Source organism: Lepidochelys kempii, chromosome 12, assembly GCF_965140285.1.
Source record: "Lepidochelys kempii isolate rLepKem1 chromosome 12, rLepKem1.hap1, whole genome shotgun sequence".
NCBI classification, from domain to species: Eukaryota; Metazoa; Chordata; order Testudines; family Cheloniidae; genus Lepidochelys; species Lepidochelys kempii.
This window is the reverse complement of record NC_136391.1, coordinates 39701707-39729588: the sequence shown is the minus strand read 5'-3', so window position 1 is coordinate 39729588 and position 27882 is coordinate 39701707. Positions and strand designations below refer to the sequence as shown.

Sequence of the window (27882 nt, the reverse complement as noted above, 5' to 3'; positions counted from 1 at the left end):
AGTAATAGTTTTTTTGCTTTGATAGTTATGGGCTTCAGTATGTGCCCACCTCACTGATCTGGACGCTCCTACCACACTGAGGAAACACGGCTAGGGGGCCAGATTTGGTTTAGTTTAAAACATTGTCAGGAAAGAACAGCATGCTCTGGCTGCAGCACTGGGAACCCAGTGTTGTGAGTGGCAATGAGCAGAAAAGGCTCGTCCAGATTCTGCCTGGACTGGATCTATTAAAGCCAGGGAGTCCTCTTATGACAACTGCGTCCAGCAGCAGTACTGCACACTGCTCTAGGAAGAAGAGGTGGTCCCGCTCAGAGCAGTAAACCAGTTCATTTTAACTCTCCCAAGAGTGAGGTCAACCTAAATTTGCCATTCACAGTCTGCATTCGAGGTCTGTTTTGCTCAACAGTGGAGCAGGCTGCTGTTCTCTCATCATACTGCACTAGGCACAGCTATTTCAAGCATAAGGTAGGGGTAGCCTAGCACACAGCTGCATCCACGTACACTCTCAACTCTGCATGCAATTTGGGCAATCGTGTGTGCAATTTAACATGCAGCCCTGGGCTTTACTAAGATCAGACATGGACAGCGATCAATAGCTCACTACCTTTGTCTCTATTTAGGAGCAAGAGACCCTTCCATACTAGCTAAAAGCAAAGCCCTATATTCTGCTAAGCAAGTTGTGCCACTCTCCACAGCGTGACTGGCCACAAGAACACAAGCAGACATAGATCCAAACAGTAATAGGTTTATTTTACACAGAATAAGTTCGAAGACTATATATACACACAGCTTCACAGACATACTTCTGTACAATAGAGAATGTCCTCAGATATGAAGAGAATGGCTGGAGCTTCAGCACACCTGCATCATCATGGAGGTCACCATATTCTCAAAGGCCCTAGAGAAGGAAGAGTATGAAATATTAAAGAAAGAGAAGACAGTCCACCACACTGAGATCTCTCATACAAAGAAGCTCTTCAGTTAGTAGGTAAGATATACCATTAAAAATGCTTAAATAGAAGTTAACTTCCCACAGGCTTGACTATAAATATTTCATTCCTTACCACTGGTGCACTGCATTTCACAAACCATTACTTTTCTTCTAATAAAGCTGAAGTAACCATGGTTCTTGCCCTGTCAGTAGACCACAGTCATTTTAATGGCAGGAATATAGAATCTGCTTTTGCATATGCATCCATGGGGGGAAAGGGGAGAAACACTGGTCCCACAAAAAGCTTTGAATATAAAAAGATGGACAGTACCCTGTCAACTGTTTTGAGAATTATGCATTTCGGAAACAGTCTCCTCATCCTTACTCCTCTACAGAGGCTGAATTGTGGAAAGCTACAGCCTGCCTATTTAGAGGTGTCCAGTGGACAAGGCTGTTGACAAAGTATTATCCACCATGTTTCAATAAAAAGAATATTTAAGTGAGATCCATTGGTAACTTTTTTAAAGTAACCTCAGGTTCCTGAGTCAGCATTTCTAATATCTGTTCATAGAGCTACTAATGAGTGTGAAGTGTGTGGGAGACAGTTAAATGTAGCCTCTAAGGAGGACGGTACAATGGTAAATTTTCTATTCTGTAGAAGTAGTCCAAAGAGAGTACAGCTGCATGTTTTTGGAAAGGAGTTTGCAGCTCCCAGCTTTAAACTGATCACCCACAGAAATTACAATCTTAAAAGCTAAATCCTAATAGCTCTGCATGTCCCAGAAAGGCAACAAAATCAAAAGGATTAGTGGAAGCAGCTCACTCACCTGGAATGAATGCAGTCCCCAGGGTTATAAAAGGGGTTGCACATTACATCTGTGTATGAATTATGCAGCTTTCGGAACATCTGAAAAAAGATCATGGTTTGTTTTTAATTAAAACCTAGAAAATAACTGGGGGGGGAGGGTTGTTTGTTTCTTGGCTTCTCAGCATTTTATGAATAAGTGGAAGGAGCAAAAATACTGATCTGGCAAGTTGCATTCTGATTTCCTGCACTTACGCTGCGGATCTCATTGTCTCGAAGTGCTGTGTTTGAAGAATCTACCACCATAACAAACTTCACCTTGGAATTTGTCACGTAGCCATATCTGTGCAGCTGATTAAGGAACATATTTTTGACACACAAGTGCCTGGAAAAGCAACTAAAATAAGACTTAAGTACAGTCAAAAGTTTACAAGTGGCTGTCACTCTCAAGATGGTCACAATATAATCCATGTCTAGATGAGATAAGCAAGGGATTGGGTTCTAGAAATTGGACTTATTTTCTACCTTAGTGTTACCATTTCTGAAAGGATGATAATAGTGACCTAGCCTCACGAGCATAGAGAGGGTTGTTTGTATAAAGATTTGTAACTAGAAAGAGTTATGACAGGCTGTGTTTTTAGACAGCAGCTACCTTGCCTGCCTCCCAAGGCATGTATTACTGTTCAGTAATTGCATAAATGGCCTTCAATCATCAGCCACTTTGATGATAATTTCTTTGGCTCTCAAGAAACCCACTTCATCAAAGAATTCTGATTATTCTTTGCAGCCATGCCCATTTGGGTAGCTAATATCACAGACTTAGTGATCACTCAACATCAATGTTATAATACAGAATCTTTGAAGTTAGCAGCAGGATTATGAAGACATGGATATCCTCTGTCAGTTACATTAGTCAGAAAGTGAGGACATTTCAATCCATGTGATTAAAAGGGAAGCAGAAGGCCAGCCACAGAAATGTTAAAAGATCAACTAGTCTCATAACTATGAGGTATAGCTGCAGTCCTGAAATATCAACTTTGTATCTGAGAAAGCTTCTACAGTCTTACCACCTTCAGCTGCATTACCAGAGGGGGTCCAATGCCTCTGCCTCAGTCACAGACAAGTTGTCACAATTTTAGCTAAGTGAAGAACTAGATACTGTATGAAGTGAGCTGTAGCTCACGAAAGCTCATGCTCAAATAAATTGGTTAGTCTCTAAGGTGCCACAAGTACTCCTTTTCTTTTTGCGAATACAGACTAACACGGCTGTTCCTCTGAAACCTGTATTTATAAATTGTGAAATCTGACCAAACCATAGCTAGCTTCAGATGCACCAAACTTCCTCATTGCAGACAGGAAGGGCAGGTCACTACTGCTTAAGTCAATCTAACGTGTGCTGTTCAGGTGTGTGAAAAAAGACACCCTCCCTGAGTGATGCAAGTTAGATTGACCTACGTACTGTCTACGCTGGCGCTATGCTCTCCCGCCAACACAGCTTCCGCCTCTTGCGGAGGTGGAGTAATTATGCCGACGGGGGAGAGCTCTCCCATTGGCATACAGCGTCTTCACCAAACGTACTACAGCAGGTACACTGATGTAGCGCTTCTAGTGTAGACCTGCCCTAAGAGACAGGGCCAAGAATAAACAGAACCGATATTATTCAGACAACACCACATCTAAACAACCCTTAGGACTAGGACTTCTATTTGACACTGCAGCAGCAAATCTTGTGTTGTGAAATAACTGCTCTGTGTGAATAGACCAATGCATGTTGCCACAATGCCTCCAATAAGCCACAGTGGTTGCCTGTGCAGAGCGGCTTGCAGGACTGGGGCCAAGCTAAGAATATATAAACCCATGCTGTTTGGATGCTGAATATCAGATGCCAATACCCACTTAATGATCACAGATACTGCGGCACAAAATCAATATTTGAAGTGAAGGGTTTCTAAAAAATAAATTTAAAAATACAGGACCAGATGCTCAACTGCTGTATATCAGCATAGTTCCACTGACATCAGTAGAATTACTGATTCACACCAGCCAAGGCTCTGACCTCTTTTAATCTTCACCTTTTGCAACAGTCATTGCTATTTACATTCCTTGTATCAACCTAGTTTTACAACAGCCAGCAAAAGGGATGGTTGTCCATTTAAAGGTTTCATTTCTAGGTTTTTTCTTGCTGCAGTGTTTGTGTTTCAAACAGTTTAAAAAGCAACCATTTTCTTTTTTTTTTTTTTTTAAATAGAGGAAACATTTCTACTGGTCTTAAGTTTCCAAAACACTGGTTTTCACAAAATGTCAATTGACAGTGTCCCTTTAAGCACTCTCTCAGACATTGTTTTGGTCAAATGAAAGTACCAAAATCTATGAGACATATGCATACTAATCCACAGCACACTTGCCCATCAAAAATCAAGCTGCACAGTGGTTATTTCACAATACAGGATTTACAGCTGCAATGTCAAATGAAAACAATGGTAAATTCTAGAACTGGAAGACAGATACTTTTAAAACCTAACCCTGCATTCCTTGCTTTTAGAGAACTCAGTGGGAGTTCTGGCTGAATAAGGACAGATTGTAGAAACAGGCCTTATAGAGCACACCTGTCAGGCATTAAAGATACACTTTGTAGTCTTCAGTTGGGTACAGAAGTCCCAGATAGAGCTCTCTCTGATCCACAAGGGCCTTCCCCATGGCAGAGATCTTTTCATCCACAACATCCAGGGAAGTGTGCACTGTATAATGGAACTTCAGTTCATTTTCTGTTGGGATGCTTCGGATGTACAGGGGATAATTCTAGAAAGGATGATAACAAATTGTGCTAACCGGGGCTACCTATTCTGTGCTCAAATAGATTAGCAAATGTAAGTGTAGTGCTCTGAGGATGCAAACTGCTATTATTTAAAAACTAGCTATTTTTAACCACAAATTCTATTTAAAGATATCATAGAATGCCACTGGTCTACACCTGTATATCGCAACATGTATTTATACAGCAGATCTAGCTTTATCCTCACCTATTAACAGTCTTTAGAGGAGGACTACTGCCAGGTTTACATTTTCTCATAACACAAAGGTAGCGAGTGATCCATCCATCCCCCTAGGTGAGACTGCCCCCAGCCCATCTAGTCATCTCATTGGAATCATCCTTCCTGGAAGAAAGTCCATAAAGGGCTCCCACAGAGTGAAGAAAACCTGGGGCTTCCCAGCCACTGCTCCAGCAACCTCTAGGCCAGCCTCTAAACAAGCCCCCCCCATCTCCCAACCCAGCCCCCTCCCCCCTAGGGCTCCCGCTCCCCCCCCCATCTCCCAACCCAGCCCCCTCCCCCCTAGGGCTCCCGCCCCCCCCATCTCCCAACCCAGCCCCCTCCCCCCCATCTCCCGCCCCCCCCATCTCCCAACCCAGCCCCCTCCCCCCTAGGGCTCCCGCCCCCCCCATCTCCCAACCCAGCCCCCTCCCCCCTAGGGCTCCCGTCCCCCCCATCTCCCAACCCAGCCCCCTCCCCCCTAAGGCTCCCTACGGCTCCTGCCCCCAAGACCCACCCCCTATTACTCCTGAGTCCTGCCCCCATGACCCACCCCCTACTGCTCCTGCCCCCTCTCCCAGCCAAACCCCTCCTGCTCCCCCCCCCCAGCCCAGCGCCCGCTTCCTGCCCTGGCCGCAGCGCGCCCCGCCCCCACCTCCTTGGCGATCACGGCGATGCACACCGCCATCTTGGACGCCGGCGCCCCGCCCCGCCCCGCCCCTATCACGTGATCAGGCGGACGCTTCCTCCTCCTGCTCCCCTCGGCGCGCGGGCCTTAGGTCATGTGACTGTCTGGTGAAACGGGCTCACGTGACCCGGTCCCGCTCCCAGCGGGCAGGAGGGGGGCGCCGGTTGCCATGGAGAAGCGCCTGCTGCTGCCCCTGTGCCTGTGCTGGGCCCTGAGCGCGGGGGGCGCCGAGCGCAGCGGGCTCCCCAACCTCCTCATCCTGCTCATGGACGATGTGAGTGAGCAGGGGAGGGGCACTTTGTCATGGGGGGGAAGCTGAGGGGTTGTCGCTGGGCGGGGGGGTTCACTGGGAGTTGTAGGTGGGGGGCTGGTCAGCAGGGGGGGTTCACTGGAGGTGTAGGTGGGGGGCTGGTCACTGGGGGAGTGGAGACTGGGGGGGTTCACTGGGGGTGTAGGTGGGGGGCTGGTCACTGGGCGGGGGTGGAGGCAGGGGGGTTCACTGGGGGTGTAGGTGGGGGGTTGGTCACCAGGGGGGTGGAGCCTGGGGGGGTTCACTGGGGTATAGGTGGGGGGTGGAGGCTGGGGGGGTTCACTGGAGGTGTAGGTGGGGGGTTGGTCAGCGGGGGGGTAGAGGCTGGGGGTGTAGGTGGGAGGTTGGTGACCGGGGGGGTGGAGGCTGGGGGGGTTCACTGGGGGTGGAGGTGGGGGGTTGGTCAGCGGGGAGGGGGGTAGAGGCTGGGGGTGTAGGTGGGAGGTTGGTGACCAGGGCTGTGGAGGCTGGGGGGGGTTCACTGGAGGTGTAGGTGGGGGGTTGGTCAGCGGGGGGGTAGAGGCTGGGGGTGTAGGTGGGAGGTTGGTGACCGGGGGGGTGGAGGCTGGGGGGGTTCACTGGGGGTGGAGGTGGGGGGTTGGTCAGCGGGGAGGGGGGTAGAGGCTGGGGGTGTAGGTGGGAGGTTGGTGACCAGGGCTGTGGAGGCTGGGGGGGGTTCACTGGGGGTGTAGGTGGGGGGTTGGTCAGCGGGGGGGTAGAGGCTGGGGGTGTAGGTGGGAGGTTGGTGACCGGGGGGGTGGAGGCTGGGGGGGTTCACTGGGGGTGGAGGTGGGGGGTTGGTCAGCGGGGAGGGGGGTAGAGGCTGGGGGTGTAGGTGGGAGGTTGGTGACCAGGGCTGTGGAGGCTGGTGGGGGTTCACTGGGGGTGTAGGTGGGGGGTTGGTCAGCAGGGGGGTAGAGGCTGGGGGTGTAGGTGGGGAGCTGGTCACCGGGGGGGGTGGAGGATGGGGGCGTTTCACTGGGGGTGGTGGAGGCTGGGGAGGGGGTTGTCACCTGGCTGCTTGGATGTGCGATGATTGTAGGAAGGAGCGGTTTAGATTTATTAGGAACTGGGGAAACTTTTGGGAAAGGGGGAGCCTAAACAGGGAGAATGGGCTCCACCTTAACCAAAATGGAACCAGAATCCTGGTATGTAAAATTAAAAAGGTTGTAGAACAGCTTTTAAACTAAGAGCTGGGGGAAAGCCGACAGGTGCTGAGGAGCATGTGGTTCGGATAGAGACATCCCTCAGGGGAGGATCTACTAATGGAGATTCTCTATGTCCTAATAAGGAGGAGAGTATGGAAGATAAAATACAGGTAGGATCTGATGAGAAACAGTCAAATGAAAAAAAGTCTCGTGCAATTGCTAGCAATGCCCTTCTACTATTTACATTGGCCAAACTAGACAGTCTCTTCACAAAAGATTAAATAGACACAAATCAGACATCAAGAACTGTAACATTCAAAAACCAGTAGGAGAGCACTTTAATCTCCCTGGACACTCAATAACAGACTTAAAAGTGGCCATTCTTCGACAAAAAAAACTTCAAAAACAGACTTCAACAAGAAACTGCAGAACTGGAATTAATTTGCAAACTTGACACTGTCAAATTAGGCCTGAATAAAGACTGGGAATGTCTGGGTCACTACAAAAAATAATCTTCCCTCTGTTGATACTCATCCCTTCTTGTCTACTGTTGGGAATGGGCCACTTCCACCCTGATTGAATTGGCCTCGTTAGCACTGACCCCCCACTTGGGCAACTCCCATCTTTTCATGTGCTGTATTTTTATACCTGCCTATTGTATTTTCCACGTGGTGCATCTGATGAAGTGGGTTATAGCCCACAAAAACTTATGCCCAAATAAATTTGTTATTCTCTAAGGGTGCCACAAAGATTTCTTGTTGTTTTTGCTGATACAGACAGGCTACGTAGCCCTCTGAAACCTGTCATCATGTAATGGGTGACAGCTAAAAAGTGACAAGTTTTTAAAATGCTTATATACCAATGCTAGAAGTCTAAATAATAAGAGGAGTGAACTAGAGTGCCTTGTATTAAATTAGGATATTGATATAATAGGCGTCACAGAAACTTGGTGGAATGAGGATAATCAGTGGGACATAGTAATATGTACGAAGGCCAGAATTGGGGGGGGAAGGGCGCTTAAGGATTGGGTTTGCAAGGCCTCAGTCTTGCAAACTACTCCATGTGGCTGCACCGCTGAACCAACACCAATGAAGTCAACAGGGCTCCGTGCGAGCACAGGGGTCTGCCCACATGGAATAACATTTATAATCGGGTCATTATTCACTCTTAGAACAACTTACGCATGATAAATATTAAAAATCGTTTACAATTATATTTGTTGAGTGGCAGCGTTTTGGGAGTGTTCTTGGAATTTGGGTTAACTATTTGAATAAAATTATCTGATACCAGTCATTGTTTCTTTATCAGATTAAAAATCTTCATTTGTATTCTGAAAATTGGAATGCTCTGATGTGCCCCTTCAAGCCCTGTCCAGATTTTATGTAAAAGTTGTAAAGAGGTGGAGAGGCGTACCTGGACCCTGAATACTTTAACAGCTGCGTTTGGATTAGCGCGTTATTGCCCCAGTCTGTGCTGGGTACGTCTACACTGCAGTTCGACACCTGTGGGGTCGGTACGTGCCAGCTGTCTCCGGCACGCAGGGTTTGGGTCACAGGGCTGTTTAACTGTGATGTAGAGGTTCAAGTGCTTGCACTCTGGGACCCTCCCATCTCGCACGATCCTAGAACCCAGGCTTCAGCCTGAGCCCAAACATCTACATCACAGTTAAACAGCCCCTTGGCTCAAGCCCCACAAGTTTGAGTCAGCTGGCATGGGCCAGCCGGAGGTTTCTAATTGCAGGGTAAACATACTCACTAAGGCGCCTATCTTGCAAAAAAACATATGCATGCCTTTAACTTCACACCCATTGGTAGTCTTACTGAAGACAAATGGGACTACTCAGATGCATAGAGTTAAGCATGCATGTAAGTCTTTGTGGGATCAGGAGCTAAGCACCTATGTGTTTTTTCTAGTAGTCTAGTCATAGACAGCCCTAGTTATTGTGATTCAGCTACTGCCTTTGGAAAATTATTCCATTGACTAACTGATCACACTGTTGGAAAATGTTTCTGAATTTTTAACTTGAATTTTTCAGGGTATTACTACTTCTTGTTCCACCCTTAATCTCCTAAAATAGTTGGCTTCCCCTTTTGAAGTCATTGTTACCAAAGCCATGTCTATGCTACAAAAATATCCATTTGTGTCAGCAGTGGGTGTGGTTGAACCAGTGCAGAACAGAGTACAGCTCAAGTGTGGACAAGGACAAACCATGTTCAGCACATTTTCAGAAACTGGTTAAAATTAGGGCTGTCAAGTGATTAAAAAAATTAATCGTGATTAATCGAGTGATTTAAAAAATTTATTGCGCGATTAATCACACTGTTGAACAATAATAGAATACTATTTATTTAAATATTTTTGGATGTTTTCTACATTTTCAAATATATTTATTTCAGTTACAACAGAATACAAAGTGTACGGTGCTCATTTTATATTTATTTTTATTACAAGTATTTGCAATGAAAAAAAACAAAAGAAATAGTATTTTTCAAAGCACCTAATACAAGGACTGTAGTGCAATCTCTTTATCATGAAAGTTGAATTTAAAAATGTAGAATTATGTATTTTTTAAAAATGCATTCAAAAATAAAACAATGTAAAATTTTGGAGCCTGCAAGTCCACTCAGTCCTACTTCTTGTTCAGACAATCACTCAGACAAACAAGTTTGTTTACATTTGTAGGAGATAATGCTGCCTGCTTGTTGTTTACAATATCATCTGAAAGTGAGAACAGGTGTTCTCATGGCACTGTTGCAGCCAGTGTTGCAAGATGTTTACGTGCAAGATGCGCTAAAGATTCATATGTCCCTTCATGCTTCAACCACTATTCCAGGGTACATGTGTCCATGTTGATGATGGGTTCTGCTCGATAACAATCCAAAGCAGTGTGGACCCATGCATGTTCATGTTCATTATCTGAGTCAGATGCCACCAGCAGAAGATGGATTTTCTTTTTTGGAGGTTCAGGTTTTGTAGGTTCCGCATCAGAGTGTTGCTCTTTTACGACTTCTGAAAGCATGCTCCGTGCCTCGTCTCTCTCAGATTTTGTAAGGCATTTTAAATTCTTAAACCTTGAGTTGAGTGCTGTAGCTATCTTTAGAAAGTTCACATTGGTATCTTCTTTGCATTTTGTCAAACTTGCAGTGAAAGTGTTCTTAAAATGAACAACATGTGCTGGGTCATCATCCAAGACTGCTATAACATGAAATATATGGCAGAATGCAGGTAAAACAGAGCAGGGGACATACAATTTCCCCCAAGGAGTTCAGTCACAAATTTAATTAATGCATTATTTTTTTAACAAGCGTCATCAGCATGGAAGCACATCCTCTGGAATGGTGGTCGAAGCAGGAAGGGGCATATGAACGTTTGGCATATCTGGCATATAAATGCCTTGCAATGCCGGCTACAAAAGTGCCATGCAAATTCCTGTTCTCACTTTCTGGTGATATTGTAAGTAAGAAGAGGGCTGAACAGAGCCTAGAAGTCCACTCAGTTCTACTTCTTGAAGTTTTACATTTTGTTTTTGAGTGCAGTTATGTAACAAAAAAAAATATCTACGTTTGTAAGTTGCACTTTCACAACAAAGAGATTGCACTACAGTACTTGTGTGAGGTAAATTGAAAAATACTATTTTTTTATCCATTTTACAGTGTAAATATTTGTAATAAAAAAGAATATACACTTTGATTTCAATTACAACACAGAATACAATATGTATGAAAATGTAGAAAAACACCCAAAATACAGTATTTAATAAATTTCAAAACTGATTAATCATGATTAACTCAAAAAAGTTAATCGGGTGAGTTAACTGCGATTAATCAACAGCCCTAGTTAAATCCAAACGTTGCACCACTAAGAGCTTCAGAATGAAACAAACGATAAGAAGGAAGCTGACTTCATTAATTTTCAGTGTCCATACTGAGAAAAATGCAAAGAAAAACAAATTAAATAAAGAGCAAAAATCTCAGATGAATTAGTTTTAAAATTCTTTGCCTTTAACCGTCTATGATGGTGTTAGTAACATAGTTAAATAAATGTATTTGTTTACAAGATAGGATTTTTAAGTTGGCAGTGTCCCCTCAAGTTGCTTCTCTTTGAAGATCTGCATTTATTTCTTTGGATCCTTTCTTGGCAGGAATGTGTTGCATGTAGTTTTGAGCTTCTCAGAAAGCTAGTGAAGGGTGCGTATGGGACAGAGGTGGTGTGCCAACTTACAGCTGTCACCTACCTGGCCACCTTGTGATGACTTGATGTAGCTGCCCGCCTACATTTCCCATTTCGTATTTAGGATTATTTTCTCCCAAGTGAACTTTAATTTTTGGGACAGGGATAATCTCTCCATATATCTTTGTATAGCACCAAGCATAATGTGGCGCAGGCCCTGACTGGAGCTTCTGGCTGCTACAGTAATAAAAATAAACCTTCCTTTGGGCTTTTGCCTGTTTCTCTGATCTTTTGGAAGTATCTGTGCCTCCTCCATTGTGTCAATGAATTTGATCACTATACTTTTCTTTTCTCCTTCCTTATTGCTGGTAAAGATATCGAACAATACAGAGCTCAACACTGACCCCTTTGGAACTCTTCTTAATTCCATGTCTTGGATTTATGTTGTACCATTTCATTGCTCTCTGCTCACGATCCATCAGACAGCTTTGTGTCTTTTCTGCAGTATTCTTTGTTCTGATGTCTCTGTTAGACTCTCAAATGGGGCTTCATTGAAAGCTTTCCCAAGATCTAGATGTATTACGTTCTCTGCATTTCTTTTGCCCACCTGATACGTGACTGTAGTAAAGAAAGCTTTTGAATATTTAAGGCAGAGTATAATCTTTATGCAGGCATAGTGCCTAATTGCTCATTAAATTGCTCCCTTTTTGCTTCAGTATTGTTTTTCAGGATTGAAATTAGCCAAATGGGTTGGTAATTTTCTAGAGCTCCGTTTTTTTGCCCAAAAGAGGCTCCTGAGCAGGAGCTGTATGGTCACATTGGCTTAGGGCAAAGATGTGTGGCTACACTATGGTAAGACCATCATCTGGCAAACTGGCATAGAGAAATGATGTGATAATGGCACACTTCTCTCCTGAGCTTCGCTTTTAAAGGATACTCCTCAATGCCCTCAGTTATTATGTAACCCTACTTTTTTACTTAGATCTTCACTGTGCATTTCTGATTACATATATCCAGTATTTGGAAATGTAGGCCTGCAGTGTATAATTTTATAATTAAGATGCTGGACTGAGACTGAAGAGATCTGGGTTCTGTTCCCAGTTTTGCAATAGATTTCTTTTGTCACCTTGGGCAAGTCACTTAATTTCTCTCTGTCCGTCAGTTCTGATCTATAAATGGTGGCAGTAATACTTCACAGAAGGGTTGTGAGGATAAATTCACATAGTGTATGTGATATTATAGTGATGAGCACTATAGAAGAGCTTATAAAAATAAAAATTCTACTCTGGTCCAGAAGGTAGTACAGTAGTTTACAGAAAGCTAAAATTACTTCTGTGTCTTTTTGGTATGGTCTTTCTGCAGATGGGTTGGGGTGATCTGGGAGTGTTTGGAGAGCCCTCTAAAGAAACCCCTAACTTGGACCAGATGGCTTCAGAAGGGATGCTCTTCCCAAATTTCTACACTGCTAACCCTCTGTGCTCTCCGTGTAAGTAAACTTCAGTTTATACTACCATGTAAAATTGCCACCTTCTGAGAAGATTGGGATGTTTGCCAGCATCTTACATAAACTAGCAACCAAACCAGTGATTACCCTTAAGGCAGTGTTAGGATTTGGAGCTTTCATCTTGCATTTTGCTTCCTTTTAATTTTTTTCTTGAGGAAAAACTACAATCTTCTGTTAATACAAAACAGTATTTTAGTCATCAAAACATTTCATTTAAAGGATTTTTTTTTATTCTGTTTTAGCCTTCAGGCCTCTGCTGCTGAATTATTTCATCTCTTCCCTCTTCGGGGCAATCAGACAAAACAGTATCTAAATCTTTGTTGGACAAATCCAACAGGAAGGAAGCACACAATGGGCTTGATTCTTTTCTGTAGGCAGAACTTCCATTGACTTTGGGACTTTCATGCATGGAGCAACTATACGTTCCTGCCCATTGCCGTCATTGTTAGCCACTAAGAGATTTAGAGAGGGGGAAAAGGGACAAACCCATTTGAGTCCCATGTAGATTTTACATCTTTGTCACTGTGTCTGGTTCTTCAAGTCTGATTGCCAGCTGACAGCTAAAATATAAAGGAGAAAAGAGGACTTTCTGGGGCCTCCATTCAGGAAAATGTTTAACCATATGTTTAAGTCCAAACCCATTCAGGAAAGCACTAAAACACCTGCTTAAGTCCCATTTACTTCAGTAGGATTTAAGCAGATGCTTAAAGTTAAACATCTGCTTAACTACTTTCCTGAATCAGAGCCTTGACCTTTATCATGCTACAGATGGATACCTTGCCTTTGTTCATTGTAGAAGTAGATAAAATGGCTTTGCCAAGGCAAGATAATGAATGTAAATTTAGCAAATAACTGATTTATCTTAGCTAGATTAAGATGTCTCCCATATACTCACCCCAGAAATACTGTTTAAAGTTACTTGGACAGAATGGCAGCTGCATTTCCTATCTGGAGGTGGTCACGTTTCAGTAGTGGGTAAACTGCTTTCTGCACACAAGGGCCAGATTCCAATCTCAGTGGAACTGGAGTAACTCCATTAACATCAGTGGTGTCACTTTGGATTTATGCTAGTGTGGCTGTTATCAGAATCTGGCCAAGTACGTACATCACTTTAGGATCCTTTGGGTTGATGATTACTCTTATCAGCTAAACAGTAATATATAGCAGAAATTCCCTACAATCTCCAGTCGTTATGCGGTCATCAGCCAAAACATGACCTCTAAAGCAGATAATTTGTATAAAGAAAATAGGACACCCTATTCATGCTTTCTTTGTTTTGATTGTTTTATCTGCAGCACGGGCAGCGCTGTTGACGGGACGTCTCCCCATCAGGAATGGGTTCTACACCACGAATGCACATGCCAGAAATGGTGCGAACATCCGTGCTGCTTCTCCTGGAAATGCTTTTTCTTCCTTTATTCTTTGCCTTTTCGCTTAGCAGCAGGCATGGCTGAATATTGGCATTTGGCTCTGTGTTCTCCCTTCATGGGTTTTCCAGGAGGTACATTTTCAGAGTGACAACAAGGGATTGGCATGTAGCTCCACTGCACTTAATAAGAACAGGTGTGAAGTCTATTGCTTCTTACACATGATGCTGGAAAGGACGGACATCGCCAAATGTTCGCATTAAGCAAAAAGACCTAAGTTAAAATGTTAATCTGTTTGCTTCTGCTGGCTGAGATGTTGTTTCCTTGGGTGGGCTAATAAACATTGAGTGAAAGAAGAAAAGTGACATGGGATATGGTGTTAACGTCCTAGGTTAAGAACAAGCTGTTTAAAATCCAGTCTGTCATGGGGTTTACTAATCACTACTGGGACACCTCCTTGTAGTTCATCTGGGGATTAGCTCTTGACCAGTGTAATGCCCCCTCCTTCAGTTGCTCATCCCACAGTCTCTCTCTCTCTGGACTCGGGTTGCTCCCTCTTTTGATCCGCTAGCCAGTCAGTGCCACTTTTCCAGTGGCCAGTAGGGGAATCCAGGCCTGCCCACTACTCGGGGTTCCAGTCCAGGGACACTATGCCCAGCAACCACAGTCTGCTCCAGCTCTAACCTTGTTGCCAATTCCATGGGCTTTTTCCTGCCTTTCTTCCCTATCTTCTGGCCCCCCTCTTCTCCCTGTGGCTATGTCACCCTCCCCTTGGGTTCTTGCCAGAGTCTGTATTCTAAGGCAGGATCCCAGGTCTTACCCCCTCTCAGGCCACCTCCTCATCTCTGATCAATTGCCTTCCTCACTAGGGAGTGACTGCAGAGCTCCTCCCTGCAGCCCTTCTCCTCCCACCAACTTCCTCTCTTTAGAAGCCTATCCCAACTCCTCCTCCAGCAGGGCTTCATCAGCTGTTAGGCCTTAGTAGTCCCTGCCTTGCTTCCTGATGCAGCCTGTCCTGTAAGGTTAATTGGCCATTTTTAACAGGTTCAAGTCTTGTGTGGGGCGAACACCGTATCATACAGTCTTACAGAAGTAAACCTTTCCCAGCCAGTTAAACAAGGACAGTTACATAACACGATGCTGCCTGCCAGGAGAGCTCTCCTCCAGAACTCATGAAGGAATGTACCTGCTCAGAATGTCTTTGGGTTGATCTAGTTGGTGTCTAGTTCTAAAATTAGAGGTGCTTTATGAGACCATGCATTCTGGGCACACACAGCTACCTATTGGTTCACACTGTCCATCAGTAGGAGAACTTGGGTATCTCCTAACTCACTGACGGTTGTGCCCTGTGTTCTCAACTACAAAATATTGGAGGCATGCTATTTTGGATCAGCCAGTGCATTTTGAGCAAGTCCATTTGTCCTTTATTTAATTAATCCTTTGACTTATAAAAATGCACTAATTGTAGATAACTTCAAGCAGTTTGTCAAAAGTATAAACCAAACGGCCCCAATTTGCTCTCCTTACGGCCACCCCTACCTGCATCTACACTGTCCCTCCAGCCATCAAAGGCTGCATGTGTGAAGGGCTCTCTTACCTGGGTCAGTGAGTTTGCTGAGTCAGCTTGTTTCCAGACCTGGTGGGCTGGAGAATTTGAATCCTATACTATAGTATTGTTGGACCCTTGAACTAGCCCAATTTTTGGTCCAAATAAGCTTATAGGGATGTGTCCATAAGTTTTCATGACCTGCTCGCTAGCCTTAGTGATGAGTTAAAAAACATGTTCTTGTTTTATACAGCCTATACGCCACAAGAGATAGTAGGGGGAATCCCAGATTCTGAGCTGCTGCTTCCAGAATTGCTGAAGAAGGCGGGATATGTCAGTAAGATCATTGGCAAATGGTAAACTTGTCTTGAGATTCCTTGTTTGTATGTGTGTGTGATTTAGTAATGCGGAGAGATTGGGAGAACCAGAGTCTGAAAAAAACTTTTCAAGCTCAAACAGCTGTCTTTTCAAATCTGGGCAGGATCTTCCCACCTGCTGTGATTAATTTCTGAATAGAGTGCTACTGATTTATAGATAGATATAGCAAAAAAAGGCCCTCAACCCTTTGTGCTTTCATTCAGCACCACATTGTGTTCATTTTCATCAGAAATCACAGCGATGATCTGTTGGAGCATGTCCCTTGCCCTCTACAATTTTTTGTCTTTGGCCCCTGCTGTATATCATTGATCCTCTGCAGATAAGTCTGACTTGTAAACTGTCGGCTTTTTCTTTTTTTAAGCAGCGGAATGTTAGGATAGAAATGAAGATACAGTCACATGAAGGAAACATGCTTGATATTAGACAGAGCTACAGAGAAGAGTGATGGCCTAATCTAGCAGAGAAAAGGGTAAATAAATAGACAGCGAAAGAGTATTGACCAAAGATCTGAGTGAACTACATCCCAAGAATTTTAAAAGAACTAAGGGCTTGATCCTGTTCTCATTGAAGTCACTGACAAAACTCCATTGACTCTTATGGGTGCAGGCCCATATCTTAGCAAAGGAAACATAAGAACTTGTGAACCTAATCTTCAATAAATCATGGCAGTCAGGAGAGATACCTGGCAACTAAATGCAACTGTGGTTCCTGTGCAGGGTAGGAGGGAAAAGCTGGAGAGCTGCCAAACAAATACAATAGGCTTCTTTGATGGGATTACTATTGTAAAAGTTGAAGAGAAGCCAGCGGGCATAGAACATATGAATTTCAATAAAGAACTTCTGTGATGTGATTGAGTCCCATTGGGTTTCTAGGTCTCCATGCTGGTAATTCACAATTCATAGTAGTACTATGTAATAAATAAATGCATAAATAATAAACTTCAAAACTGCATAGATACCAACTTGATATAACATGTTTAACAAACAGAGTGATTGTTAATAATTCAACCTTCAAGTGGGGACCAGTATTAAGGTAGTCAGTTATGGAATCCATATTATTTAACAATATTAACAATATAAAGAAAGGTATAGATTCAACTGTGATCAAATTTTCCAGCAGCACAGAAATTGGAAGGGAAGTAAATGAATCTAAGACGGTGAATTATTTATTAGCCCAAATCCAAACAACAAAGTGGCCAGGAAAAATCGGATCAGTGGGCTGAGTGCATTGAGATGCATTCAGTGCTAATAAATGTAAATTCATACAGCTAGGGAAAGGAAATAAGCAGCACAAATACATATTGGTTCCAGACAGTTATCTGGAAAGCAGCGAGTCTGGAAAACCTTCTAGTGATAATAAAAAGCAAAGTAAACATGAACTCACAATGCAGTGCCGTTGTGAACCTAAGAATTGCAGTACATCAGCTGCTTCAGAGAAGGGTGCTGGCAGATGTGAGATAATCTGACCCCATTAAAGTTTCATCATAACCCCTATTGGTTAGCAACTGGTTTAAGCCTTAAGCATGAGGTTTTATGTCTCTCTTAACCTTCTCTTTTAAGTATTTGCTATTACAACTCTGAATATTATTTGCAGCTTTGTTATAGCCATGTTGGTCCCAGGATATTAGAGAGACAGATGGGTGAGTGGTGGGACCTTCTACCACCTGTGGAGGGTGAGGAACCCCAGTGGGCTAGCCTGTACACCACCCTGGACCCATGGCCTGCCGGGGATATCAGTTGGTGGCTCCTTCATAGAGCCGTGAACATGAGTGTGTACCTAGCACAGTTCACCCCCATCCCCGACGCCCGTCCCTTTTGCTGCTTGAGGTGCATGCCTATCTAGAATGTGCCAGGTTGCAGCCTCTAATCCAACTCCTCCAGAACCTGTTGAGGTTCTGGCTGCACTTTTCCCCACATCTATTCATATATGCCCACCCAGTCCGTGGCCCCACAAGGTAGTGAGACCTCCTCGTCAATCTCCTTCTGGCACTGGTCAAAATAGCCATCTTCAGCACCAGGAGGAGGATGCTGGATGGGGAGGTGCTTTGCGACTGTGGGGCCTATTTCTGTTCCTCCCTTGGCTCACTCATCCAGGCAGAGTTCCTCTGGGTGGCGTCCACTGGCTCCTTGGACAGCTTTGAGTAGCAGGTGGGTGCTGTCTGGGGTTCTCTGCTTGGTGTCCCCTTCTGGATCCCTAGTTTTGAATCTGTGACCTCTACTGCCTGCCCTGTTGTTTCTTCGTTGTCCCCCATATTCAGTTGAGTCCCAGGTCCAGTGACTCCTCCCCAAAGGTTGGGAGGCGCCTTTAGATGCGGACGGGCTTGCTCCCCTCTGCCTCCCAGAATTTCAATAGGGCCTTTTATTGGGCCAACTTCTGTTGGTGAGAGACACAAGCTTTTGAATTTACGCAGAACTCTTCAATTCTGGGAAAGATGCTCAGAGTGTCTCAGTTAAATAAAAGGTGAAAAAGATAAGGAGTTAACACATGTCGCAAGAGGCCACTCAAAGTGAAGTTAACAATTGAAGGAGAAAAGAGGGTTTATGGGTTCCAGATTGTTGTAAATGAGACATAAATCCAGTGTCTTTATGAAGCCCATGATTTTTGCTGTCTAGCAGAGTTATGAATTTAAAAGCTTCCAGGCTCATCTTTTGAAGGTGTTTGTGCAGAGGACTGAGAGGTCAGACATGGAGTGATTGTTCTGTAAATAGTGTTTGCCCATAGATGATAGGGTGTTTTTGTCTTTTATCATTTTTCTGTGTGAGTTCATTTGACAGCATAGTGACAGTCTGGTTTCAACCACACCGTTGCTATTGGGACATTTAGTGCACTGGATGAGGAAACCATATGTTGTGATCGGCATGTGTAGGAACCATAGATCTTGAAAGGTGTGTTGTGGGGGTGTTGATCATCGCAACAGGTGGACATATGCCTGCAGGTTTTGCATCTGTTGTTCTGGAAGGGTCTAGCGGTGTGTCCTGGTCTGTAGGGAGCTTGCCTCTGATGATGAGTTTGGCAGGGTTGGGGGCATTGTTTGAAGGCCAGAAGAGGGAGTTCAGGAAAGATTTCTTTCAACATGTGGTCCACATCAAGTATGGGTTGTAGTTGTTTGATGATACCCTGTATGGGTTCCAGTGTGGGGTGGTAAATGACAACTAGGAGTGTACAGTTGTGGGGGCGGAGGGGGAGTGTTTGCTGTATTGAAGAAGGTTCTTTTGGCGTATTTGGGTGGCCCATTCCATGATGTGATCTACTTCTCCTGCGGAGTGTCCTTGTGCGGTAAAGGTAGTTTTAAGTGTGCTGAGGTATGTATCCTGGACTTTCTCGATGGGGCATACTCTGTGGTATCTGAATTCCTGACTATGGGTAACAGATGTCTTGGTGTGTTTGGGTTGGTTACTGGATTGGTGAAGGTAGGTGTGGTGATCTGGGGATTTCTTATATATGTAGTTGTCTGTAGGGCTCCATTGTTGAAGTTGATCATGGTGTCCAGGAAGCTGGTGCTGGTGTGGGAATGTTTTAGGGAAAGTTTGATGGATGGGTGCTGGTTGTTGAAGTTGTAGTGGTAATCTTTGAGGGAGTTTAAGTCCTCTGTCCAGAGGATGAAAATATCATCATTGTATCTCAGATATATCATTGGTTTTGTGGTGCATTTGTCCAGAAATTCTTCCTCAAACTGACCCATGAAGAGGCTGGGCAAACACAAAGAAAACCTGCACAACACCTTCAAAAGACGAGCCTGGGAGCTTAAATTCATAACTCTGATAGACCCCAAAAATCATGGACTTAATAAAAAGAAAAGGAGTACTTTTGGCACCTTAGAGACTAACAAATTTATTTGAGCATAAGCTTTCGTGAGCTACAGCTCACTTCATCGGATGCATGCAGTGGAAAATACAGTGGGGAGATTTATATACATAGAGAACATGAAACAATGGGTGTTACCATACACACTGTAACAAGAGTGATCACTTAAGGTGAGCTATTACCAGCAGGAGAGCAGGGGGGAAAAAATCCTTTTCTAGTGATAATCAAGGTGGGCCATTTCCAGCAGTTGACAAGAACGTCTGAGGAACAGTGAGGGGTTGGGGGAGGGGATAAACATGGGGAAATAGTTTTACTTTGTGTAATGACCCATCCACTCCCAGTCTCTATTCAAGCCTAAGTTAATTGTATCCAGTTTTCAAATTAATTCCAATTCAGCAGTCTCTCCTTGGAGTCTGTTTTTGAAGTTTTTTTGTTGAAATATTGCCACTTTTAGGTCTGTAATCGAGTGACCAAAGAGATTGAAGTGTTCTTCGACTGGTTTTTGAATGTTATAATTTTTGACATCTGATTTGTGTCCGTTTATTCTTTTACGTAGAGACTGTCCAGTTTGACCAATGTACATGACAGAGGGGCATTGCTGGCACGTGATGGCATAGATCACATTGGTAGATGTGCAGGTGAACGAGCCTCTGATAGTGTGGCTGATGTGATTAGGCCCTATGATGGTGTCCCTTGAATAGATCTGTGGACACAGTTGGCAACGGGCTTTGTTGCAAGGATAGGTTCCTGGGTTAGTGGTTCTGTTGTGTGATGTGTGGTTGCTGGTGAGTATTTGCTTCAGGTTGGGGGGCTGTCTGTAAGCAACGACTGGCCTGTCTCCTAAGATCTGTGAGAGTGATGGGTCGTCCTTCAGAATAGGTTGTAGATCCTTGATGATGCGTTGGAGAGGTTTTAGTTGGGGACTGAAGGTGATGGCTAGTGGCATTCTGTTATTTTCTTTGTTGGGCCTGTCCTGTAGTAGGTGACTTCTGGGTATTCTTCTGGCTCTGTCAATCTGTTTCTTCACTTCAGCAGGTGGGTATTGTAGTTGTAAGAATGCTTGATAGATAAAGATACTGGATTTATGGCTCACTATAAAAATCTGGAACGCACAAACCCTCGTTTTGTCCTTCAGTTGTGGAGGTGTTTACCACCCACTTCACCTTGAATGATCTCTTGCAACATATGTTAACTCCTTATCTGTTCTACGCTGTAGTTACACTCTGAGCACTTTTCTCAGAGCTTCTCTCTCTCACCAACAGAAGTTGGTCCTATAAAAGATATTATCTCACTCCCCTTGTCTCTTTGAATTTTATGTTATCCTTGTAAATCTTCAGTCCCTCTGAATCTTGCCAAGTTCTTGGCCTCAGTGACATCCCAGGGCAGTGAGTTCTACAGTCATATTATGCTCAGTGTTGTTAAATGCAAAGTAATGCACATTGGAAAACATAATCCTAATTATACATATAAAATGATGGGGTCTAATTTAGCTGTTACCACTCAAGAAAGAGATTTTGGAGTCATTGTGGCTATTTCTCTGAAAACATCCAATTAATGTGCAGCAGCCATCAAAAAAGCTAACAGAATGTTGGAAATCATTAATAAAGGGATTGATAATAAGACAGAAAATATCATATTGCCTCTATATAAATCCATGGTACACCCACATCTTGAATACTGCATACAGATGTGGTCACCCCATCTCAAAAAAAAGATAGGTTTGAAATGAAAAAGGTTCAGAAAAGGGCAACAAAAATGATTAGGGACAGCTGGAACAGCTTCCATATGAGGAGAAATTAATAAGACTTGGACTTTTCATCTTGGAAAAGAGACAAATAATGGGGGAATATGATCGAGGTCTATAAAATCATGACTGGTGTTGAGAAAGTAAATAAGGAAATGTTATTTACTCCTTCTCATAACACAAGAACGAGGGGTCACCCAATGAAATTAATAGGCATTTGTTTAAAACAAACAAAAGGAAATATTTCTTCACACAACGCAGAGTCAACCTGTGGAACTCCTTGCCAGCGGATGTTGTTAAGGCAAAAATCATAACAGGGTTCAAAAAAGAACAAGATAAATTCATGGAGGATATATCCATTGATGGACCTTAGCTAAAATGAGCAGGAAAGCTGGGAATGAGCGACGGGATGAATCACTTGATGATGACCTGTTCTGTTCATTCCCTCTGGGGCACCTGGCATTGACCACTGTTGGAAGACAGGGTATTGGGCTAAATGGACCTTTGGTCTGACCCAGTATGGCCATTCTTATTATGTGTTGGGTGGTAAAAGTATTCCCCTTGCTCAGTTTTGAATTTACTGACTTTGAGTTTCATTGACTTCCCTCATTCTTGTGTTATGAGAGAGGGAGAACAGGAGCATCTAATCTACCTTCTCTAACTCATTTATTTATTTTATTTTGTATGCTTTCCTCATATTCCTTCTTATTTGCCTCCTTTGTAAACTATCCCACTTTTTAAAATCTCTCTGCATATCAGATTTTCCGTTCCCCTAGTCACTGTGAAGATAGCGAGGGGTATTTTTGTTGTGGTGTGTGTGCGTATGTATGTGGGGATTCCACATGTAAAACGAGGGATATTTGTGGTTCTAATTTACACAGCCAGCATGTGACTGGATCAGGAATCGTGAGGCTAAATTAGTGTCTGGTGTAATACCATTGATCTCATTGGGTTTACGCCAGGGACTAATTTAATCCAATGAGTGCACTTCCGGTCCCCAAATTTTAGAGACGATACAAAAGAGGGCAACAGAACCGATCCATGAGTTAAAGACAAAGACGTATGAGGAAAGACTGAAGTGACACATGCATGTTCAGCTAGAAATTTCTCCAGTTGAGACAGTGAGAGAATGACCATCTATAAATACTTTCACAAATGAAGGAAGTGAGTTATTCACAGTCCCAGAAGATGTGGAAGGAAAGGAGCAGTAGCCTGAAGCTAAAGAAAGAAAGTTTAAATTGCATATCCAGGACAATGCTGTTAACAGAAGCTTGCTTGTGTGTGGTGGGGGGGGGGCTGGCTTTCATATGTACATTCTAAGGGTCTCATTGCCATTTACACTAAAGCCCCATTACACCACTCTGGCAGCATAAAGGGCCTTAAAGTAAATGTAATTGTAAATTACACACACTTTGTGGCCCCTTTACACAATTTACTGGTGTAGAAGAGCTTTGGTGTAAATGAGACTTAAGCCCTAAATTAATTATTATATGTATTTTTGCTCTGTTCTGGGCAGCTCTACCTAAGGCACCATCATCACAAATAATCAACATGTTTAGAGAGAAGAGAAGTTGGACATTGACTTAATGAAGCTACTGGAACAGTGGCAGGGATTTCTGTAATCTCCTTGAATGCACGTTTTTGTCTAGTCATTATTTATTTGGCTACCTAGAGTACTGTAACTAATCACCTGAAGTTTTCCTTTAGCATCATTGAAAGATATTTCTTTCTACACAGTTCTGATAAGATTACTATTTACTCCTTTGCAATGGACTCCTGAACTCTTTGTGGCTTTTGTTCCTAGGCATCTGGGTCACAGACCCCAATTCCACCCCTTGAAGCATGGATTTGATGAATGGTTTGGATCTCCTAATTGCCATTTTGGACCTTACGATAACAAAGCCACCCCAAACATCCCTGTTTACAGGGACAGGGAAATGATTGGCAGGTAATTCAGCTGTTTGTTCCAGGGCTCATTTAAAAAAAATATTTTGGAAGTTGTCAACGGCTTGTTTTCTTTGCTTTCCCTGTGGTCTTACTCAGCTGTCCTGTGGTCTACTGAAAGATGAGCATTCAATCAGTAAGCTATCTTCAGTTAGGAGAGGCTGGATCAGACACAGCAGTAACACCATGGCTTGGTTGGATGGGCAGCAATCTCCAGAAACCTCACACCATGACAAGAGTTATTGGACATGAGCGAAGGAAATGTCAGTCATCAGGGATGAACTGGTTCAAATCCAGTAACTCCCCACTTAACGTCCTCTCTCTTAACGTTGTTTCAATCTTATGTCCCTGCTCCATTACAGAACATGCTTGTTTAAAGTTGTTCAATGCTCCCCTATAATGTCGTTTGGCCACCTGCTTTGTCCACAGCTGGCAGCCCCCCTATGCACCCTCCCCCCAGCACTTCCCGCTCGCCGGTGGACCCTGCAGATCAGCGCCTTCCCCCTGCTCCCCCCACCTCCTGCTCGCGGCAACCAGCTGTCTTGCGGCTTTCAGAAGGCTGGGGGGAGAAGCGGAGATGCGGTGGGCAGCCTTCCCACTCCTTCCCCTGCCTCCTGAATGCTGGGTTAGGGTTAGAGCATTTGTCACTTGGAGTAGGAGATTTTTGCAGCTGAGAGGGCAAGTCAAGATGGGACACTTGGAGGAGTACGGTGTTGAATGAAGAAGGATCTTGGCAGCCAGAGGGACTCAGAGCGTTTGTGTCTGGGCAACACCTGCTAGATCTTCCAGCTTCCTTTCTCACTCCCAGATTTACCTTCTTATTGAGAGAGATCCACGATCCAGTGGTTAAAGCACAGGGATAAGAAACAAATTCCTGAGTTCTAAGCCTGTCTCTCATATTGTGTCTCAGTTTTCCCATCTGTAAAATGGGAACGTTAATAGTGCCCTACTTTTATGGGGTTGTTCATGGTTTTTAAAGCACCTTGAAGATTATAAGCACTAGATCTGTGCTAAATTTTAGTCTGAACTCCTCAGCTGTTCCCTGCTGGGATCCTGGCATCCTCATCCCAACCTCAAAAGACGAACTTAAAGCCCAGCTGCTTTAGTGCTGGGCTTTTATCTGACATCTTGCTTTTTAATGATGGAATGCTCTGGTGCTCAAGTGTGAAAGGCTTCAAAGGCCAGTGCACTTAAGGAAGGGAAAGGGAGTGCCCAAAATTCCCTTACATGCCAGAGTGTTCATATATTCAAACCAGGTATTGCACCAGGCATTTCTCACAAGCGATGCAGCTAACTTCAAGGGTGAATGTTGGCTGCCAGGGGTTGTGGCAGGCTAGAGAGCCAAGAACAAAGTGCATGTTGCTAAAATGTGCTCATGGACCACAAATAGGCCATTGCCGCTCTAACCCATCTCCCACAGGTGCTCATCCAACTATGCCTCTTTTGGAACATGATTCCATTCCCTTACTGAAGGCGTTTTTATATCTCCCCTCCCTGTTTGTGGTAATCCTTTCTATGTTTTCATCGTGACATCCCACCATTGCCTCTGACCTTGCAATTTCACTATTCTCTCCTAACCTTAAAAAAAACATAATGAACTTCTTTTCAGTTTCTGAAGAGAAATGGCTGGTTACATACCTTGTGAGTCTCTGCCCTTTTGTTGAGTAACAACAATGACCTGCCCATACAAGTAATAGGGAAGAACAGCCCTTTTGTTCTGTGTTACATGGGTATTAATTTTTTTCCCTGGTTCTGCTTTATTTTAAGATATTATGAAGATTTCAAAATTGATCTGAAGACAGGGGAAGCAAACTTAACTCAGATCTACTTACAGGTATTATACATTTTCTTTCAACTTTATAACCCACAGCGCTTTTTTGTTACTTTTGGTTGAGAGTTTTAGGTGGCAGAGGATGATCCTGTTAACATTAATTTCTGTTGTCATTTACAGGAAGCTCTTGACTTTATTAGCAGGCAGCAATCCAGTCAACAGCCGTTCTTTCTCTATTGGGCTATTGATGCCACTCATGCTCCTGTTTATGCGTCCAAACATTTCTTGGGCACTAGCCAGAGAGGGTTGTAAGTCTCCTTTTATTTGATTTATGCTGCCTAATGTGATAGTGGAAAACCACAGCAATATTTATTGGACTGAAGTAACATAGATCACTTGTTAAAAGTGTGTGTGCGTGCATGCATGTGTAAATACACATACTAGGTAGCATGGAATTTCCTTTAGTATTTTTTTTTCCCAAAAAGACCGTGTCTAGTTTGATCTTTAATATATTTGTTGTAAGCCAAAGTAAAGATCATGTGACCCAAATGTAGGCGAAATCTAAGCTCCCTGGCCCACTGTGTGAGTGATGAAATGCTGTTCCGTGGAATGGGTGCTTTTGTTAGTCTCTTGACATAGTTTGATTAGAGCCTGGTTTAAAAGCCTATAAATCAGAACAGCAAACAGGCTCCACATCATGGAAAATGCAATTTACAGTGGGGGAAGGATAGCTCTGTGGATATAATGGACCTTGCTTTTAAGATCACAATTTCAAACTAGCGTCTATAAACAAAATTATTAGCCTCAGCTCATGGCAAAAGTGGCCTCTCGTTATACCTGGCTTCATTTATCTCAAATATCTCAAATATCTGGTCTTTGTCCAAAAATGCTCAGATCTGAGCAAATTGGAGAGTCTGAATATCCAAGAGAGGCTGGTTTCTGCAGATTAAAAAGACATAAGTTACGAAGTGACACTGGTAAACTTCTATTATGGTACCTGATGTGTAGGTGAATTATTTCCCTCTTCAGCACAATTAATTCAGTATTCTTGTGGGCTGTAATGGAGTGCTTTATGTTCTGTAAGACTACCTGGTTTAAACTGTTTCTCCTCCTTTACTGGCTTGCATATTTGTAATCTCTACTGTCTCAGATATGGTGATGCAGTGCGAGAAATTGATGACAGCATTGGGAAAATCCTAAAGTCCCTTCAAAACCTGAGCATCAGTGAGAACACTTTTGTGTTTTTCACATCTGATAATGGAGCTGCTCTTATTTCAGCACCTAAACAAGGTAAGTGTCTAATGAACAGAGCTGGACCTCAAGCTCGGAAGTCCAGATCCAAACAGTCTCAGAGTTTGAAGACAAAGATATCTGAGGTTTTGGTTTGGTCCCTTGTATATAAGAGAAGCTTTGAAGTTCAGGAGTGTTCAGCATTAGAATTCTGCCTCCAGTCCGTGCTTGTGTTAGTTGCTCACCTGGGCACACTCCTATTTAGACAAGCACATGTGCCTTCTGTACTGTGCCCCGGTGCTGATGGGTATTTTTTTTTTTTTTTTACTCTTAAAAGCAGTACATTAGCTGCCTACCAACTGTATTTTTGCTCCCACCTTCTCTCTTAATCTGTTATTGGTAGTGTGTGTGCGGAAAGTGACATATACAGGGAAGTGCTAAGTCTCCTGTACTAGTTAATTAGAAAGACAAGTTAGAGGGCCATTATCAAATGCATATCTGAGTTTTCTGGATCATTATAAAAGATCCAGGAGTCCCAGTGTGTTTAGCTCTATGAAACGATATCAAGGAGAGTAAACGTTCCCTGCCATGGACAGCTTTGCTGCACTTCTCAGTTTTTCTCTTGTTTTCAAGCTAGTATCCTTGAGCAAACTGATTTTATTTCCCCCCCCCCCCTTTTTTTTTTTCCCATTTGGAGGTCAGGTAGTCTAGTGATGATCAGGCCACGAGATGGGAGGCTCCTAAGTTCTAACCTTAGCTGGGCCACTGAATCTGTGTGGCCTTGGGCAAAACACGTGACTCTCCGGGCTGTTCCTTGGTCAGTGCAGTTGTAAGGCTGCATAAAATGTGGGGACCTTCCCTGCCAACCAGCTGCTGTCTCTGAGCAGAGCTTTCCTGGGGAAATAAAATGTAATCTCGCTTTTGTCGTCATCATGTCTATCTCTAGTGAAACTCCTCTCTTAAAAGGGCACTAGAAAATCACTCGTCAGTCTGAAAATGTTCATCAAATCATAGAAATGTAGGACCGGAAGGGACCTCGAGAGCTCATTTAGCCCACCCACCTGTGCAGAGGCAGCACCAAGTTTCCCTAGATCAATGGTCACCAACCAATCGATTTCAATCGACTGGTCAATCCTGGAGACTCTCCCAGTCGATTGCGATCTCCAGTGGTGCAGCGGGGCTGCTGCTAAGGCAGGCTTCTGGCCAGCCCCAGCTCCAGGCCACTCTCAGAAGCAATAGCACGCCCCTGCAGCTCCGGGGGGAGGAGAGAGGGCAGGCATCTCCGTGCGCTGCTTCTGACTGCAAGCACCACCCCTACAGCTCCCATTGGAACTGTAGTCAATGGGAGCTGCCGGGACAGTGCCTGCAGAGTTGGGCAGTGCGCGGAGCCACATGCCCCCCACCAGGGGCCACAGGGGCGTGTTTGCCCCTTCCGGGAGTGGCATGGGCCTGGGGCAGGTAAGGATCCTGCCTTAGCCCCGCTGCACCACCAACCAGGAGCTGCCCAAGGTAA

At 43.9% G+C, this 27882-nt stretch overlaps 2 protein-coding genes across 12 annotated transcripts in view; one reads left to right on the top strand and one right to left on the bottom strand.

The window, feature by feature from the left end:
* Positions 1–729: 729 nt before the first annotated feature.
* Positions 730–5534, bottom strand: TRAPPC2L (trafficking protein particle complex subunit 2L). The gene is made up of 5 exons (XM_073308214.2): positions 5421–5534; positions 4363–4535; positions 1992–2079; positions 1759–1838; positions 730–898 (listed from the first exon to the last, which is right to left on the bottom strand). Exons 1-5 carry the CDS (start codon positions 5451–5453, stop codon positions 853–855), a joined length of 420 nt encoding a protein of 139 aa, XP_073164315.1. The 5' UTR covers positions 5454–5534; the 3' UTR covers positions 730–852.
* Positions 5513–27882, top strand: part of GALNS (galactosamine (N-acetyl)-6-sulfatase) — a 79233-nt gene continuing 56863 nt past the window's right edge. For 8 of the 11 annotated variants that reach the window (XM_078848139.1, XM_073308197.2, XM_073308194.2 and 5 more), the window contains exons 1-8: positions 5517–5727; positions 12444–12567; positions 13881–13955; positions 15752–15854; positions 23229–23372; positions 25136–25202; positions 25320–25447; positions 26290–26429. In XM_078848139.1, the coding sequence (XP_078704265.1) occupies positions 5623–5727; positions 12444–12567; positions 13881–13955; positions 15752–15854; positions 23229–23372; positions 25136–25202; positions 25320–25447; positions 26290–26429 (886 nt within the window). In that variant the 5' untranslated portion in view covers positions 5517–5622. Of the gene's footprint in view, positions 5728–12443; positions 12568–13880; positions 15855–23228; positions 23373–25135; positions 25203–25319; positions 25448–26289; positions 26430–27882 lie in introns of all 11 variants that reach the window. The other 3 variants (XM_073308204.2, XM_078848140.1, XM_078848141.1) reach the window with 3 other exon arrangements.